This window comes from Calidris pugnax, unplaced genomic scaffold (genome assembly GCF_001431845.1).
Source record: "Calidris pugnax isolate Ruff unplaced genomic scaffold, ASM143184v1 scaffold36, whole genome shotgun sequence".
Classification (NCBI taxonomy): Eukaryota; Metazoa; Chordata; class Aves; order Charadriiformes; family Scolopacidae; genus Calidris; species Calidris pugnax.
The window spans coordinates 3,766,737-3,786,879 of NW_015090825.1; the positions used below are offsets into that span (position 1 = coordinate 3,766,737).

At 38.7% G+C, this 20,143-nt stretch overlaps 1 protein-coding gene across 3 annotated transcripts in view; it reads right to left on the reverse strand.

Moving 5' to 3' along the window:
- Positions 1-20,143, reverse strand: part of MPPED1 (metallophosphoesterase domain containing 1) — a 65,872-nt gene that overhangs the window by 28,028 nt on the left and 17,701 nt on the right. For all 3 annotated transcript variants that reach the window (XM_014940185.1, XM_014940182.1, XM_014940184.1), the window contains exons 3-4: positions 18,211-18,392; positions 1,921-2,146 (exon numbers count right to left, since the gene is read on the reverse strand). In XM_014940185.1, coding sequence (XP_014795671.1) covers positions 1,921-2,146; positions 18,211-18,392 — 408 coding nt within the window. The remainder of the gene's footprint in view (positions 1-1,920; positions 2,147-18,210; positions 18,393-20,143) is intronic.

Here is a 20,143-nt window from a genome sequence, read left to right on the forward strand (position 1 = left end):
CTGTTTCCACTGGACATGATATCAATTAGCATGGAAACTTCATTCAGCATTGCGTAATAACAAGCAAAAAAAAAAAACCCAACAGTTTGGCTGGAAGACTTTCATCAAGACTTTCTCCCATATGGAGTAAGCAAAGATCTTCAAAAGACCTTACAACACTCATCTTCCAGGACCATAAGGGGGTGGGAGATGAGTTAGCAACACTGTGAAACATGTAGTGCGGAAACTTAGATATAACCTGAAGATGCATAAAAGATGGAAAGCAATCTTTTTTCATGAAGAATAGGTCATGCCAGATAGCTTAGAAAACTTGTGCAAAATGACAGGATTAGCGCACAAAGGGAATGCGGCAGATCTGATTTTATAGAAACATTATTTATGGGTTAGTGGGTGGACAAAAGTTTTCTCAACAGATTTTTACAGATCTAATCATACACAGAAAGTTCAAATGGTTTCCTTTAGTTTCTACTCAGTGCTACTTTATAGATAGTGTTTTGCTTTAATTTAATTTATCTAGACTTTAATGAGACTTTTGGTACTTTACTGCCTGGAAAATTATTACTGACACTGGAAATATGGTGCCTGGTTACGAATATTGCAATGAAGATATGAAGTTGCCAGACATATTGTAAACAGAGCATAATTACAGTATTTACAGTTGAACATCAAAATGGGAAGAGATGCCAAGTGGCATTTCTCAGAAGTTAATATTGGGACTGATACCATCTAATATCTTCCCTAATAATTTGGAAAATTAAGTAAATTGTACATTGATTGAATACACAGTAGACACAAGAGGAAGACGAACTACAACACAGCAGGTGGGTAGGTTGAAAAAACCCAGAAAGATCTGGAGATCTAAGAGGGAGAGAGAGAAGGGTGCATTTAAGAGGGAAGCTATTTAATGTAGACAAATGTAGAATAATAAGCTAAGAGAAAATTAACACCCATCTCAAGTAACCAAATGGGAAAATGCCAATTTTCATTAAAAAAAAAAATCCCAGAGATTTCACAGTTTATTCACACTGAAAATTCACATTGGGGTATATGCATCAGGTTTGACAACTTGTTTGCTACATTCCAGCCTGATGTGATTTTAAAAGAAAGAATAACAGATTCCCTTGAAAACCTGCCTTTTAAAAAAAATTTTTACTTACTTTAAATGTATACCAAATGCTCATGAAAGACCCAATTTACAGTTCTGTTGGCAGAAATAACATTGTAGTAATGCGACATAAGTAAGAGATGCAGAAGCAGCACATACGAGGTCCAAGGTGGAGGTCAGAAAGCCAAAGCCCATCTGTCTCCGATACCGTCAAGGAGTTCTAAGTGTTCACTCTATGCAGCAGAGCAAAATCTATGACATACTGATTTTTTCACTTTAGTTCAGATGCACAACTATACCTTGAGGAAAGCTATTACTGTATAAAAAAAAGGTAAGATTCTGAGGGACATTAAAAAGAAAAAAAAATCCTAAACAAATAGCAAAATGAGCTTGCTGCGTTAAACGGCTACCGTATACACTAATGAACCTTATATATTATCTGTAGGATGGAAATTGTCAAAAGAATGTACCTTTGCAATAAAATTAACCTGTAATTATATAAACTCACTAAGTATAGAAAACATATTTTATGACACAAACCCCCCCTACGTGGACTATGTTAGAGACCTGCTCCTGGCAGAGAGTTTAAAAAGCACGCTATGTTTTTCCCATCGTTATTTGGTTAACAATACCCACAGTACAAGTACATTATTTTGTCACAGGAATGATTCATGATAAGAAAACATAAAAACTTTATCAAACCGAGTATTACTTTTCCTAACACAGCAACCCAAATACAGCTGATGCACACAAAATGGCTGATGTGATAGCAATCAACAATATTTTTTTTTACGTATGCTTAAAAACCTGCTTACCAAGGGGAGCCATATATTCTGAATCCCCTCACCGTCACTTCAGAGTCTTGAAGATAGATGCAGTTTGTTAGGAGAGACTGTACATTTTCATAGCTCTCTGGCTTCAGCTTAGAAACAGAGGGGAAATAGTAAAAGTCCTGCTTGATTAAGTCAGCCATGAATTCCTGGTCAAAGGTCAATTCATGATTTCCTGCTATCACAATCTTGTATTCATAGGGCAGGCTACCTAAAACAGTGAAAAACAAACAAATTACTCGTTTTATGGAAAATCTGATAAAAGAAAACAGACAGACTCACAAACTGTTATTGATTCCTGTAATATGCTCACCTATTTGAAACAGTCGAGCATATCCCTACTACGTGTGACTGTAATTCCTGGTGATTTCAGGTAAATGACATTACTGTCTTTTTCAGGGCACACTATGATTTAGCATGCTTAGCATTAATGTGTTGAAACTACTTTCAACTCATCAACCTTAAAAACCAGTCTGCAGACTTCTGCTCTACTATTTACTTCTAGCTAATTGCCATTTGTGCTGAAAGTATCACTTACTGTGACAGTGATGATAACTCTTTGACAGAAATTAGGGTTCAAAGAAGATGGGCCGTAACACTTCATAAAATAACATCAGTTCTCTTCTCCCAGAGCTGTGGTCTTTATCAGCTACTGCTGAGGAAGTCTTAGACTCAGAACTTGGGTCAGCCAAAGGGGTCTGCTGCCTTCTTTGCCCTAACATTAAGATCAAGCCTTCGAGCAAGACAGGGATTGGCTTTAGCTGTCAAACTTCCACATCCCACAGGGAAGTCTCACAGTTTGCCTCTATCCCATGTTTTTTGCTGCTTCATTTTCTCAGTGACTTCCTTAGATCCGTGGACTATAATTTAAAATGACTCATGTTCAAGAATATTTTACAACCCGTATTTAGTGAAAAACCTTACAACAACCTCCTGCTGAAGGCAAGAATATATATGCCCACACATGAGGGTTCTTCCTGAGAGCAGTACTGCAACAGAAACTTTCCACCTGACTCCACATTTAGTTATCAACTGGATTCTGCCCTTGAGAGCAGGCAACACCTGTCTCAAAAAGCTCAACAGAAACCTTCTAAGTGTATCCGAGAGGAAACAAAGGCAGAAACTGTGCAAAGCTGCATTCATTAGCTTTGCTTCAGCACCGTTAATTTGCATCAGGATGAAGACAGTCAGAACAGGAGACTGGGAGCAGAAAGAAATATTGTATTGAAAATGAGACCCACCTTGCACAGCTGCAGTCTTGTCATTTTTTTAATTTTAAAAATGTGTTGTTGATAAACATAGAAACCTTTAGTGATGACCCTGAGCCTACCCCAGAAGTAGGATATTTAAAGACTGTAAACCACCCATCAATATGCACTGGCAAAAGTTGGCAGGAGTAGGACTTAAGAATAAAATGCAACAGCGTGATCCAGAGTTACGGAAACGGAAGACAGAGAACAGTGATGGCCCAGAGGAGATGCCACGTGGCTGAACTCATTATTTGCCAAATGAAAAGATATGGGGAACTCTGAAGTATTATTTTCAGACACTTCTAACACCTGTATTAGGAAATCGGTTGTACAGGTTCCAGTTTTACCTACGGACCCAACACGTAAGTGTACTTAGAATATTTATTAACAGAAACTCTTTTCAGATCTTTATAATTACAAGTTAAATGCTGAGATTCAATTATTTACCTGAAAGACTACTTGAGATGTAAATTTTGTCATTTTTGCTTCTGAAATGCTTAGCATTTTGCAGATGTGTACACCATACCTACAAGTTTTCTGGGTGTTTGCACGCATACACACACAAGTTGAAAACCTTACATGCTACAACATGCATGGGCATCTAGAGGGCTTAAAGAATTCTTGGGAAATAGAAAAATAAAGAAATCCTCTATGCCGCAATATTGTTAGCAATTCCATTTCTATTCTGTTTTGTAAATCTTTTCCAGCTCATCTGATCCATCCATCTAGCAGCCAAGAACCTGTACGAGCTGGTTATAGTTGTTGCTTCCACTAATGTATTTATGTCATGTTGCTGTCTGTGGGTGTTACTTAGGCAAATTAGCAAATTACTCTAAATGTACAGTTACATTTATTATAGTGGCGGCCAGAAGCACTGCTGTAGTTACAGGTCTGTCAGCTTTTCAATTAACAACTGTGTTTTTGATGAGTTTGCAGCTCAGGTTTTTTCCTTTCATTCCATACTAGGCGGCAACTTGCTAAACCTCTCTTTGTCTCCACAAGCCCTCTTTACCCTTTGAATCTTTTTTTTTTTTTTTTGTCTAAGGGGGATTTTTGGCTGCTTACATATAATTTTAACAATATTTTGCTTAAACTTTGTTCCTTAGAAGGCTTTAGAACATGAAATAACTCTTTAGTCCAAGCGTTCTTGAAGTGCAAAGTCAACCTTAGGTATAAATCTTTGAAACCCTGTTCTTGGCTGGGCACCGCTGTCATGAACTATGTGTATAAGATGCCAGTTGAGTGGCTGCAGTCAAAGACCCTCAGCTATCAGACGGCAATACTGATTACACATTTCCCATCTTCCCTGCTTCCACTGTGATCCATACTCACCAAGGCTCACTCTAGCCCACATGCCAAAATCAACACCGAATGCTAAATCTCTTTGCACTAAAGCATGGTCCTCCCACCACTGGCCTCAGAAGGACTAACCCCACCTTACTGCAGCAGGACCACAGTCCAACATGGCGTGTCAGCACAATACTGAGAAACGCTCAATGTTTCAAGTGCCTTTTGGAGCAGTAAGATCCACTAAACGTTAGCAATATCTGATCAGTATTTACCTGAAGACTACCTCAAAGCAGCAACTCTTTCCTACTTCTGACCTACAACTTCTTACTTCTCCTTTTTATATGTTATGATTTAAACTGTTCTGTATGTTCTATTTCATTGTGTCCTTCCAACACAAATACATGTTTTTCCATCCCTCGGCATAGACTACTGCACAACTTGTAGCCTTGGTTCAGTCCTTGGCTAGGACCAAAACCTCCCTAAGAACACATAGCCCGATAGCTATGTTTCTACATGTGTCCGTAGTTTTAGAACAACCACTGGTGCTACAAGCAGGGCTCCGGCTGCCCAGGGAGGTGAGTAGCTTTAGAACAACCACTTTCCCATCTATTATTTTTTGTGCCACCAGCTCTTGATCAGAGATAATTCAAACACTTCCAGGTTCACCAGTTTATTCCCACACCTGCTAGTGGGTGCTAATGATAAGCTTAGAAAGGACGCTGGGCACATTTCTTGTCCCTTGGTAAGCAAACTGAGCTGAGACCATCGAATTCCCACTCATGCGGGTTTCCATGGCTTCTTATAACAATTGCATTTTGCCAAGAAAGATTCCTACCAAAGACAGCAGTGGCTACAATGTACCCATTGCAGTGGGTTCCTTTTGTCTCCCATTTACAAACTCCACAAAAACAAGCCTTTGTAAAGGCACTGGCTAATACTTTCATTTGCTAAGAAGTTTTCCTCTTTTTTTTTTAACTTCTTCTCCAAAATAGCCATATGCTAAACATTAAGTTCCCTGACTGCTCATCCATATGGGCACCAATGGCACCACTAGAGTGACCTTGAGCGTATCAAGGGTGACTGACAGCCCTGAGATAACAGTGAGGGGGATGAGGTCCTGGTGGCACCTCCTCAGTCCTCCCAGTGAGGGGGCTCACTGCTCAGGTAGGAGTGGATACATCCCATGGTCAACACGACACTGCACAGCTGGTGCTACAAGCACGGCTCCGGCTGCCCAGGGAGGTGGTTGAGTCACCGTCCCTGGATGTGTTTAAGGGACGTTTAGATGCGGTACTGAGGGATATGGTGTAGGGGAGGACTTTGTAGAGTAGGGTAGATGGTTGGACTCGATGATCCCAAGGGTCTCTTCCAACCTCAATGATTCTATGATTCTTCCAGTACCACAGGACCCTTTCTGAAGAATGAAGACTGCCACACAGGGATGGCATTCCCCTGGCACACTGGGGCAAGAGTGACCTTGTCAACAGGTTTGCTAATATAGTGGGAAGAGTTTTAAATTAGGCGTGTTGGGAAAGGGTTGTCATGCTGTGAAGAGAAGTGAAGGTATGGAGGCAGTGAGAAAGCATCTGGGGGACAACAGGATGACAAAGGCTCTTGTATTACCCATGTAAAAGGAGCCCCGATGGGTCACTTCTCAGGCACAGCATGGGGTACAACCAGGAGGAAGGAGAATTACATGCACAGTGGACAACTATGACATCTCTGATATTATGGAGACGTGGTAAGATAGCTCACCTGATTGGAGTGCTGCAATGGATGGACACAGGCCTATCACGCGCCTATCACAGGTCTATCACCTTTGAAAAGGATAGGAGAAGTTCCCAATAGCTGGGAAAAGCCAAATGTCCCACCCATCCTCAAGAAAGGCAAGAAGTGGAATCTGGGGAACTACAGACTACCAAGCCGTTCACCAGATCTGGGAAAATTCCAGAACAAATCTCCCACAAAGCAATTTTCCAAGTACAAGAAGGTCAGAAAAGTGATTTGGAACAGCCACCATTGGTTTAACATGGGTAAATCATACCTGACTAACGTAATCACCTTCTATGAGAAGATGACTGGCTCTGTGGATAAGGGAGAGTGCTGGATGTTGTTCGCCTTGATTTTAGCCTTTGATACCATCTCCCACAGAATCCTTATAGCCAAATTGGTGAGGCAATAATGGATGATAAGCTGGGTCGAATATCACTTGGAACACTGGGCTCAAAGGCCTAGTGGTACAAAGCCCACCTGGCAGTCAGTCACTAGAGGTATCCCTCAGCTAGTGATGTTGAGGCCAATATTGCTTCCCATATTTACCAACAGCCTGGATGATCTGATGGAGTACATCTTCAGCAAACTGGCAGACAACGGCAAATTAGGGGTGGGGATCTGCCAGCCATCTAAGGAGGGCACCTGCTGTTTGGAGGAACCTCCAAAGGCTGGAAAAATAGGCTGACAGGAACCTCATAAACTTCATCAAATGCAAATGCAAACTCCTGCATCTAGAAGTCAACAAGTCAACAAGACTTAGCAGTGTGTCTGTGTGGTAAAGACAGCAAACCACATTCTGGCTTGTATTGGTAACAATGAAACCAACTGAACAAGGGGAGTGATGCTTCTTGTCTATGCAGTGCTTATGGGACCACATCTGGAGTGTGGTGTCCAATTATGGGTTCCTCAGTAAAAGAAAAATACTTACAACCTGAAGCAAGTCCAGCAGAGGGACACCAAGATGGTTGGGGAATGTGGCATATGAGGGGAGGCTGACCTCTGAGTCTGTTCAGCCCAGGGAAGATGAAGGGAAGACCTTACTGCTGTCTGCAACTACTTGATCTCAGGATAAAGAGAAGGCAGAGCTAGGTTCTGCTCAGAAGTACACACAGATATGACAAGAGGCAAGAGACAGAAGTAGGAACGTGGTATAAGGAAATAATTTTGCCATGAAGATGATGAAAAAGTGCAGTAGGTGCCCATAGCAGCTGTAACATCTCCATCCTTGGAGATATTCAGAATTCAACTGGGCAAGGTTCTGAGCAGCCTGCCCTAAATAGACCTGCTTTGAAGAGGAGCAAAACGACCTCCAGAAGTCCTCTTCACCCTGTGTGATTCTAGGTTTCTGTAAGTTTCCAGTGGAAAACAAACAAGAATTTTAAACTGCCTGCAATGCTGAAAGAAATTAAAAACTCATTTTGTGTTGTGATTCTAATGGAACAAATCTATGGTAGGCAAGCAATTTAACAGGACTAGAGATTATGTTCCATTAACTTTGGTATAAGTTTCTCGTACTATCCATTTAGCAGATGAGTAGGACTAAATACCCAACTGATAGCCAATTAACATTTGATGCTAGCATATGGCTTTGCTGGTGGGCAGGTAGCAAACTTGGTATTAATACAGAATCTCCATGTATACAAAGATATTAAAGAAAATTTATGGCTGTCACAGGAATTCTGCACACGCACCCAGGACAAAATTCATTCCCCAGTAAAATTAAGGCAGCGAGCATGTGAGAAATAGATCTGCCCTTCAGGAGTGCCAAGAAACACATGCAAGAACATATGCTATGGGAATCAAAGATGTATTTTCAAACAAAAAAAAATAAATGGAAAAGTTATGAATTTGGGGGAAAGCTACATTTTTTTCTGAACTTTTATTTTGATTAGCCAAAACAAGATAAGTTGTTTTGCCCAAAGACCAGGGATCCCCCTGCTCTTGGCATCTGAGAAGTTTCTGCTAAAATATCCCTATAACCTGGAGGCGAGCTAGAACTAGAATTGGTTGGAAAAATTTTACCTAAACAGTTTTCTGCATTAAAATTATTAAAATACCACTTGGATGGAATGGGATATATTTGGAAATTCATGTAGTGATTCTGACATTACCAAGGAAACAAAATGAAGCAAAATGTCAGTTTAAAATATTTTGGGGGGAATAAAAATTTCATTTCTAAGCAAAATTTCACATTTTTTTTTCTAAAATAAGTGGGGCTTTTTTCCTCCCACAATGTCTAACTTGCAAGAAATTAAAATTATTTTCATCCATAACCAACCTCTAGCCACTTCATCCTATTTGGATGTGGAATCAACAGAAATGTTCACGGATCAAAATTCTGTCAGAAGCACACTGGCTCCAGTTCTGTCCTGTGCTTCAGGGCTTTCTCATTCAGGCCACATCCAATTTTTGCCTTCTGCCACTTTGGAATGGGGCTCCAAGCCACCATCCATTCTTTCAGCCTCTACCTTAACATGGGATGAGAGATTTTTCCTTTCCTTCTCCTTCTTCTCTGCTACATCGTTGATCTTTTTTGCCACATTTTTCCTTCTCCTTTCCTTTTTGTAATCTCCCCCTGTATGCAGAAAGTGCTGGAGACACGTTATCTTGCACTCTAATTTAGCAGTTTTACCCAAGGGTATCTTTTTCTTACAGAAACAAAATGTAGAAGTATGATGCTTTACACTTCTGTATGCCTGTCGCTCAACATCCCTCTGAAAATGACCAACAGATTCAAAAGTCAATTACTATATTCAGCAGAGGAGTAAACACCCCAAAGATAATTATGTTCCCTTGAGTTTCCTGAAAGCATCTAAGCAGACTAACGCCCAGTCTGAAGGACAGGCTTCAAAGGAATGAGACAGCTTAGGTCTCATCCTGTGAGACACCTAAGAACCCAGAGAAGGTCTATAAGACAAAATCCAAGAAGTCAAGCAGCAGTGGTTCTGTTCCCAAAACAACTCATCACACAAAAAATTCTGCCCTAGGTCTCCTAACTCAATGTAACTTATTATTCTTTGAGATCATTTTACTATCAAAAAGCCTGGGATATCACATTTAGTTTATATATAGCCAGATGGTATTATAGAATCATAGAATGTGTTGGGTTGGAAGGGACCTTTAAAGGTCATCTAGTCCAAGCCCCCTGCAGTAAGCAGGGACATCTTTAACTAGATCTGATTGCTCAGAGCCTCATCAAGCCTGACCTTGAATATCTCCAGGGTAAGATTATCAACTTAGTAACTTCTTAACTAGATACACGTAGTTTTTGTCAGTTGTGCCAAGCCCTCCTCAGAAAGCACTATCAGATTCTTACACTAAGCAAACAAAGGCTAAGAAGATTTGTTTTCTTAGTATAAGAATCTGATAGTAGTTCTGGTAACATAATGTTTCTAAAAGTATATATATTGTTTAGCTAGTAACAGCTTTGTTTATTCCTTTCATTACTGTAGATTACTAATTAAGAAAATCAACTGAACATCTAATTTTTTGCATGTTTATGCACCAATTACAAAATTATTACAGCAATTCTTAACTTCTAAACTACAGTAGGTCCTTTTTATGGTGAACATAATTTTTACAAAATAACTTGAAATGCTGGGGAACCATTACTTCAACTACAAACTGCAGAATGCAAAGCACTGAACAATGTGCCTTTGTTTGCTATTTCTCTGCATCTGAGTTTGTTCAAAGTAGAATTCTGTGTGCTTAAATGTTCACCCAGTTCCATCAGCAAGTCTTCTTCTCTGTAAATTAGATCAACGCTGCAAATAATTCAAAGGCAAATGCATGATGTTTATACTCCAGGCTCCTCTTGTACTAAGAGGTTAGGCATCTTTATCAATCAGTGACCTCCTCTGCAGCTTACAATTGTTACCAACTTGCAACCTCACCAAGATAAATGCAAACTTGTACCAGCAGATGTGCTTTGCTTCTTTCCTGGTATTGTACTGAGCAGAATTTTTAGTATTCATTAAAAGCAGTGGCAATCATGTAAGTGCCCACTTAATGCTTTTTCCCTCTCATTTCAACCTTTTAGAATAAGGCAGTGAGTGATATAGTAAAAAGACTGCATAACTGTCTCAGATTGCTTTTTTAGCATCTCTTTGACAGTTCTGTGTTTAAACACTGGGGCTGATGTCTGGGAAATTCACATTAACATACTTTTTGTATGGTGTGTAATCTGGAATAACATTGTAAATGAACACTCCCTCCTAAGTCATCTGTAACCTGCTCGCTCTAGACATTCGTGCCTTATAAAAGCCAGCAATTGTATCAAACACTAAAAGAGCAAACATATACAATACTGCTCACACTTGCAAAACATGATTTCTTAAAATAAATAAAGGCAATTCAAACTAAAAAATAACTGATAACAGTCCAACTTAGGCTCTTTGATATACCATGTTTTATACGCATCCACACACATGTATAATAATTGGCCCAAATTACTTCTAAAGGAAAAGTGTTTTCCTTTTACCCTGGTTTATTTAATTACCCTGTAATTATGCAGAACCAACCCAATGCATGCTGCAAACTAGACCATTAGAGTAGCTGTAGTGAGTCAAACCAAAGGTTATGTAGCTCTTCTGTCCACTCGTGGTAACAGACGCCTAGAAAATCATACAACTGCACGGTTTGCCCAGACTTAGCCTTCCTTTGATATGTCCCCTTAGATTACAGCAATTAAAGGTTTGAAAATCCCCAACTGCCTAAGCCACAGGGTCCATTTTCATAAATATTTTTTCTTTTTTACTTCCTGGAATAGTTATAGAATAATATACCTTTCTGAGGACATAAATTTCTACAACAGCTTTTCTGCCCTTTAGAATATTCTAGTTTTGGTTTACAACAGGTATCTGGGGGCAATGAAAGCAAAGGACATAGAGAACTGCGTTAAAAAGTAACAATTAAAAAATACTTCAGACTTCCTACACGGATCCCTCTGCACACTGACACAGATTCCTATCCAGATCTTCAGATCGCACAAAGGTACTTTTAGTCCCTCCCAGTTGTCACCTTCTGGAAGGGAAGACTACAAAGAGCTGCGTGCCATGTCACCGTACGAGGTGCACAGCACTAATAACGTTTAATGTTTGTGTATAGTGCTTTGCAACAGGTGTTCAAAGCGCTGTGCTGAGAAGAATTAATCCTCCAACACATTCATGTGGTAGGTGGATCAAGTATCATTTTCATAATTTTACAAAGGGGGAAAGAATAAAGAGGCTGTCAAATCTGAAGAGAACCAACTAGAATTTGGTTGCCTGTCTTCCTCAGGCTTTTTCAAGCATCTCCACCAGAGGCAATGACAGTTCACAGAATCATATTCCAGATCTTTCAGTTCCCTGGTTGCTCTTTGCACTTCTGGGCTGCACTGCCTTCCTAAAGCTATGCTCATCTGTTAGTCTGGAATAAGTCTGGGTATTTCTCCTTATTTTGTGGGTCAGGGATCTCAATATTTATGGAAATATTGAGAGAATATTTCCAGAGACTCAGAATCTTCATGTTTGGCTACTTTCCACTCTATCAGTGGAAAAAAGCAACCTCGGTGTTTGTCCAAAGTGCAAGAAATCCCCCCAAAGCATCCATGTGTTTGGAAGGAGGGAATGAAGGAAAAATCCTTTAGCACCTACCACTCCTATAGCTTCCACAACTTCTCATCACTAGCGTGGGAGGCATATCTGGAAACCAGATGTTCTGGGTCATCTTCCCAGTACAGGGATGCAGCTTAAAAATTCCTTGAGGCTCTAGGCAGCCAGTTAACATTCAGAAGTCTTCAGGACACACTAACTCCCCAGAACTGGAGAAATACCAGAAGAGTGTGTTGCAGTGCACTGTTCTGTGCTGTATGGTCTGAGCCTTAGATGTAACAAATGGATCTGAGCCATCACACATTTAAGAAATGCAATAAAAACCAACTTTTTTTTTTTAATATGCCCAGTCTTTTAAAAATGACATCTGTTCTAAATCCCTACACAGCTCAATGTTTTTCACTGCATTTCCAAAGCCATTCTTTTGTAAATAGATAATTAGTGCTTAAATACTTCTTTCAAGGGGGTTCTACATTAACATAAAAATAGTGTAATTACCGATGGTCAAAATGGCATGACTACAATTTATAAATTCTAATTTCTTTTGCTGCTCTGAAGCTGATTTTCTTTCTTCAACACAATTTTAATCTGATTTAAATGTGAGTACTATTGAACCTAAAAAATATAGAATACCTGTTAAGAGAGGAAGAAAAGTAACTACCCCCGATTTTTTTGAACAGGAAAGCAAAAGTAAAGCTAAGCCTAGTGCTTCAGTATTTTCTCAAGATCGTTTATTCTTCAATAAGAACTTTAAAGTAGGAATGATGTTCACTGAGCAAAATTAGCTGATTTTTTTCTACAATCTAATACTAGAAACAGGTGATTTTAGTAGTGTTAGTTACAATCGCTGGGAAGGCATCTTCATTCTAAAATATTTTTTGTCTGAAATACAAATTTTATCTTCTGAGCTCAATCTGCCCATGTCAATTCCTGAAGTGCATGGCAAATTATTTAACCCATTTTGTTTGTGTGTGTGTGTACAATATGCAAGTAAGATTAATATTTTCAGGCAAGTGCTCTAAAGAGCTAATTTTTGTTCTCCACTACAATGCAAAGCCACCTTCTATATTTTTTTTTTTATTTCAACTTTAGCTTGAACTTGAATTTTCAATAGGAAGACCGTCTTTGACATTGGAAAATCTCAAGCAAACACATATAACAACGGATATTATAAAATGGATTAGTTTAAGTAATCTTTCCAATCCACGCACAGAAGATAATTCTCAGAGAGAATATTGGAAAGACGTGTTGCAACTTTTATGACAGATCGGCTATTTAGTTAAATTTCCAGGAAAGTAACCCAGAAGCTCAAAGTAACAGTGGATCCTGGAGCATACACAATTTGGAAACAATGTTACAGACTTGAGCAAAGGCAATTACAAGAGCAACTGAGCCAAGCAGGCAATTTCCAGTGCCAACAATATGGGAGATAAAAAACAGAAATGGTTTTGGAGTCATTTGATGAATGCATTAAAGCAGGACATGTGTCTTTGCGTTTGTCCTACAACACATTTGATTTATAGGCAGGTAGGGAGTAAATAACAAAAACAAAAATAATGAAATAGCCGAGGACGAGGATAACTAGAGTGCATAGTGAGCTTGATGTATCTTATGATATAATCTACCTTATCTAGCCTTGATTACATAGAACCCTAGAATGGTTTGGGTTGGAAGGGACCTGTAAAGATCATGTAGTCCCCTTGCCATGGGCAGCAAAATTTTTCACTAAATCAGATAACTCAAAGCCCTACCCAACCTGACTTTGAACATTTTCAGTGATGGAGCATCCACAACCTCTCCGGGCAATCTATTCCAGTGTCTCACCACCCTCATTGTAAAAAACTATTTCCTTATATCTAATTGAAAACTACCCTCTCTCAGTTAAAAACGGCTGCCCCTTGTCCTGTCATTACAGGCCCTGGTCAAAAGTCTTTCTTCATCTTTTTTATAAGCCCTCTTTATATATTAAAAGGCCACAATAAGGTCTCCCCAGAGCCTCCTCCCCTCCAGGCTGAACAACCCCAACTCTCTCAGCATTTCTTCACAGGGGAAGAGCTCCAGCCCTCTGATCATTTTCATGGCCCTCCTCTGGACCCGCTCCAACAGGCCCACGTATTTTGAAACAATTTCCCCAAGTTATTTCCAGATGGTTAAAGTGATCCCTTAAAATCTCCTGGACATACTGGAAAATTAGCATATGTTCAAAGCTGTCATACCATGCATCCTTATAATGTCATTAGAAAGCTTCACTGGCCTCATGGCCTTCCATTTGACCTTACTGTAATATGTATTTTGTATATATTTTTTCTGATTCACCAAAATTTTCAAATTTGGAAGAAAATTACAGTCAGAGAAGAAACTAGGTAAAAAACCCACAAAGTCAAAATATAAAAAGAGGAGAAGGGTTGATTTGGGACAAGAAAGGAGGGAAGTGACCAGGTTGGCACCACTGGAAAGCTTTGTAAACTGACTATTCATCCCTTTTTCCCTTCTTTTCCAAAGCTATCCTGACTAAAGGTAGCAAAGTAGAAATCTGACTTGCAAAGTACATCGTGATACTGCATGACTGGGCAATAAGAGGACAGATGAAACTGAATATATATTTATGCAGAATAATTCAAGTGCTGGAAAAAATATACCAACTATAGATACACACTGATGAGTTCTGAACTAGATATTACCATTCAGGAAAAGAATTCATAGAGTTATAATCGGCAACTTTATGAAAATGCCATCTCATTTTTCAGTCAAAGTCAAAAATAAAAACAGAATAATCCACAACACTAGAAAGGAAAAGAGACCAAACTAGGAGATTTCATCATGCCAGGGGATAAATCTGTGGTGTGCTCAGATCATGTGCAGTTCCGGTCTCACCATTTTTAAAATCATATAGAACAAAGAGGTACAAAGAGTGACACAGATGATCAAAGGCATCTAAGGCATTCTAAACAGTCTTCAGCCTGAAAAATATCCTAAGGGAAGATACGGGAAGAGTCTGTAAATTCTTATGCAGAATTAAGAATGAAATTGTTCACTTGCCTCTGCCAGTATTAGGAAATACCAAATGAAACTAGTAGATGACAGGTTCAAAATAAGCGAAGTTCTTCACACAATCCCTATCACATTGTGGAACTGTGATGCAAGATTGTGTTGGCGCTCAAAATTTGCATAGACCCAAAAGGCAATAAAAAACCCTCAGAGAAGAAAAATGTATATATTAAATTTAAATTAATGCTGTGGCTCAAGAAGTCCGTGGACTGCCTACCAGAGAAAGCTGAGAAAATATGCACATCCAGTTATCACCAGCGCGTAATCTCCATAGAGTCAGGCATCAACACAGCCCTAGTAAAACCTCAAATTCCTCCTTGAGAAGCAGGGTGATGGCTTTGAGAAAAAGAAAAGTGAAAGTAAACAACTCATTACCAAAAAGAACTAAGTGAAATGAAATTAAGTGGAGGGCTTTAGGGGTCGGAGGATAAAAAGTATAAAACTAGGTGACTAAAGGGGCAGAACAAAGCAGAGCACCTTGGGCTGCTAGCCAGACTCAAAGACAATACTGGGCTAGAGAGATGTCTTATCTGAGCTGGTACAGGCCTTCCTGTGTACCCACATAGAGTTAGCCCAAAAAAGAGAGAACATATTTTAGGGTATGACTCAGCAAGCCAACATGCCTCTATTAGCACCACACTTGAGCATGTGCTCAATAGAACCATAAGGTCCATGGAAGTTAATGATGTTAATGTAAAATATACTGTGCATCAGACAGGCACAGAAATTTTATGTAGAACAGAAGATAAAAATTAAACTTGCCCCTTGAAAAGGCAAAATAGGCAGATAGACCACAGTGGTGCAGACTCAAGAGGGTATGACACAACAGAAAGCTATAAGGTAGGAATGGATGCTACACATAAATATACGGTGCAAAAGCAGGAGTAGGACATGGATCCAGTGCCCAAGAGGAAGCTGAGATCAAGGGAAGGTGTAACAAACAAACATTCTAGTGTTTCTTCCAAAATATAAACAAAGTTATCGTCTAATCATGACAGACGACACAGATGTGACACAGAGCAAAATAAGTAAGTTGGAAGATGAGCCCTGAGCTGTGGGATGAAGAAACGGACAGGGAAATTTGGTGGCAGCAGGTAAGAATGACAGTGGAGGTAAAAGTCCAGAGTCTGTCAATTACTTACTAAAGAAACTAATAAGAAGTTAAGACAAGGAAGGAGGAGAAGGTTGGGCAGGCTGTGGGAGTTGCAAAATCATGGCAGGTATTGGAAGCAGCTAGACAGAAAAATCAAAGCTGCTAGAGAAATGTGCCTTTCACAACAAAACGGACAACCATCAAAAACTACTGAAATTTCTTCTTCTCAAGGAGAAGACTTAGAACTATTCTACCATTTACTATAGATTTTGCAAACACTCAACGTATTCAAAAGCTGATAAATCATTCATTTAAAACAACAAAAAAAAAAGCTTTCAAAGAAAGCTAAAGTGTCCATTTTGAAATCTCACTGACGGTAATTTAAAAAAAAAAAGCTTACAATTTTGAACTGGAACAAAACTTTAAATGCTAGTGGAATGAACCCTTTATAGTGACCCCAAATTATTTTTCTGTTGGATTTTCCAGAAAAAAAATAATTTAAATTTTGCATTTTTTCACGTTGCCAAGTAACTAGAAAAAAAAAATCTTTAACTTGCTAAATTTGCATATCTCAAAGATGCTTTTGCAAAAATATAACTCAAATCACAAAGATCACCTTTTCCCAAACCACACACGACCATGAAATTGGACGCATGCCTGAAAATTTGGAAAATTAAGCCTTCTTTTGGAATAAAAATGATGAAAAGACCATCACAGAAATGCCCTGGGAAATCTCCCTACCATACTGAGAGGATTTCAGCTTAAAGACTTCTTCAGAACACTGTACAGCTGTGGCCAGCAGGGAGGCAGATGGAGAACTAGGGAGACAAAAACTGTGCAGGCAAGTAATGTGTGCAGCCCCCATCCTTGCTCGCTAGCAATATCCCAAAGCACTTTTCTTCCTTCAATAGGAGATAAATAAAATGGGTATTATTTAGAAGGGATAACCATATGGTTTCTATAATCTTTACATGCTATTTTCACTACATAATTATAATACATGGTAAAGACCTACAAAATAGGATTAAAATTTGCTTTCTGTTTTACAACCAACCTGTTCCATTTGGGTACAGAGACAGAGGTGAGGGCACAATAAGAGAGTATGTGATGTCCACTTTTTGTCCCCACCTTAACACTCACAGAACAATGCAATTGTTCCATGTGGGACACTCTATTGGGTTCTCAAGCTCAAATAAATATTTAACAGCCTTGCTGATAATTATTTGCTAGTAAATATTTGTTTAAATCTTGAAGTCCTGGCTTTTTTTTATATTCCATTTCAGCCTACATGCATCTGTCTGCTTTGTGCCTTCCCAGCGTGGAATGCTGTCATATGTAGCAAAAAAGACATGAAAAGATGCAAAAATATCAACCACAGGAAAGAAAATCAACTTAAAAAAGTGAAATCCATTACCCTTAAACTGTGTCCTTTCTCTCTTCAACTCCTTCATTTCCTTTCTTTTTTTTTGCTAATGAAGTATCAGAATCCAGAATCTGTTTTTATTCCAAACTAAGGTATCCACACTGCTGCAGGAACAATGCCGACCGGGGTTTTGTCTGGATACAGTGTATGCTTTCCAATTTTCACTGTCATATTTTTTTTTAGCATATACAAAACATTGCAGAAGCACATGTAAATCACCACTCTCTTGCCCAGTGGAACAGAATTTCAGTTACCAATGCCAACAGTTGCCTACAGAAGGCATCTACATCTGGTCTGCTACATCCAAGACAGCAACCACAGGCACACGTTTCGCTTTGTTTGGAATTCATCACTGTGGTGCAGCTGAGCCTCAGATAAAAAAAACTATGAGCCTCCAGGGTTAAACAGACAAATGTTTTCAGTCACAACAACTTTTTTTTTTTTTTTTTTTTTTGCGGGGAAGCAAAGCCATAACAATGTATGTAAGAGGTTTTATGTAAATCATTAAAGGCCTACTGACTTAAATTGTTGCTAACACCAAGAAGTTGCTTAATGTACACTTGAGAGTGTGAAGGCAGAACAGATGAATAGTCTCACAAATCTTACTTGCTCAGTTGGAAAAATGCAAAAATATTTGTAAAAAAGAAAAAAAAAAAATCTGATTCCTGCTCATTGCCATTCAAATTTAAAAGCTAAATTAATATTCATCATTTCTGAGTGCATGATGGTTTTTACTGGGAGGCAGAAGGGGCAGATACAATCGGTAAACAAATTTACTTTCAAATCCACACAGAATTCAATACCTACCTAGCCACTCGTTGAATTTTTTTACTTCACTAGGAAGTCCCAGCTCAGTAAAATCACCAGCATGTATTAACACATCTCCATATGGCATTTGAATAGGATCAGTTCTTGAGTGAGTATCAGAAATACAGACAAATCGTGTATATCCTGGAGGTTTGGGAGCATCATGGGGCACCGGATCAACCCTGTAGGAAATGCATCATAACAAGGTTACAAAGCACTTCTGTACTTCTTTGTGTCTGTTTTGCAATTCTAATACTAATTTTTACCTTTACAGAAGACTACACAGACTTCTAGATCTGTCTGATGGAAGGGATTTATTAAAACAGAACTAACACTAATGGGAGGTGTAAAAATTCTTGATGTTCACATCACAACATTTTTGGTATTTGTTGGGGAGATGGATTAATTTAAAGAGATTAAGGAAAAGAGATTGAACTATGGCAGTAACTCTGAAACAAATACTTACAAATAAATCAAAGGCATCGCCACTTTCAAAGGAACAGTACTATCCCGTTTCATTGTTTAAATATGATTACACGGTACACAGGGAAAAGATTTATTTTAGATACATAAATACATTTAAATGCATTTTTTCTAATTATAACTTTTTTTCTGCAAGTTATATAATTCCAGCAAATTTAATTAACACATTTTGGAGATATGTTTCAGTGTGTTAATGCAAAGCAAGATAAGAACTCTCCTGACAACAGCTGTAAATGTACGTTCAAGCCTGACTATTGTCAGGACAAATGTGGCAACTTTCTGGGCTTAATTATACTAAATGAAATCAGATGCTGTGAGGGGTGAGGCTGCATTGTTCAGAGCCCAATCTCAATATTCAAAACTGAGGAAACGAAAAGATTTGACCCAGTTTGATGAGACTTACAATTTAGAAGAGGAAAGCAGAGAACACCTCTCTGCTACATGAGGAATACTTATTTTCAACTCAATCTTTTTACCCTCAATCCATATTTTGTTCAAATATATAGATGCAAATGTACCTATATTCAGCTATACCCTATCTGCTATTCCAGTTAGGGAATTCTGCTGGAATAAAATCAAAGAGCCAGAGATGCAAGAGTTATATTTATGTCACTAGAAACCAGAGATATATACAGAATTGTTAAAAATTATTTTCCTTTTACAACGCTTATTTTGAAAGGACAAATAAAATTAGTTTTGTTCACTGTTGCAGTATGTAATACATATTCCTAAGCTTTGTTGGCTGTGCTTCAATTCAGGAGCTTACTTTTATATAAGCTCAGGAAAAAAGTTAGATGTCTTTGCTATTAATAATACTACCCCTGTTTACTGGGTAAATTTTCAGAAGACATTTTATTGCTTGAAACATACATGATAATAATCTTTAATCTCACAATCTTTTCCCTAAGAAGAATCCTATGAAATTTATAGGCAGGTAAACTGAGGTGTTTTTAAGAACTTCAGAAGATCAGTGAGAGTGAGGAATAAATCCAAAAAATTCACATCTTGTTAAATATAGAAAAAGTTCTTAGCATTTTCTAAAACACACGATGTAACTACAGAACTAGAGTATGAACAAATTATTTTTTTACCCATCTTTCCTATACTTTTTTAGGAAGAAGAAGTGTTGGGGGTTTTACAGCAGTGCTGGAGCGACAGCCTTTTAGTACAAGTACCTTGTAGTCGTCTTTCTGAAGTTCCAGTTTTTGAGCAGAAAGTAACCAAACAAGAGGTAAGGAGTAAAATCAGCTGTGATCAAATCATATGTCATGAATACCCAGCAGTATGTACGTGCTAGTGGGATATGTAAGCACGCACGTACTGGAAATTGTAAAATTTGGCTGACAAAGAGCGGAACGTTTGGACACTGAGGGAGAGCAGCTGCAAACACTGAGTGCAGGGCTGAGGGAGCGTGCGTGTTGGGGGGGGACCACAGGCACATGTAGAAGAT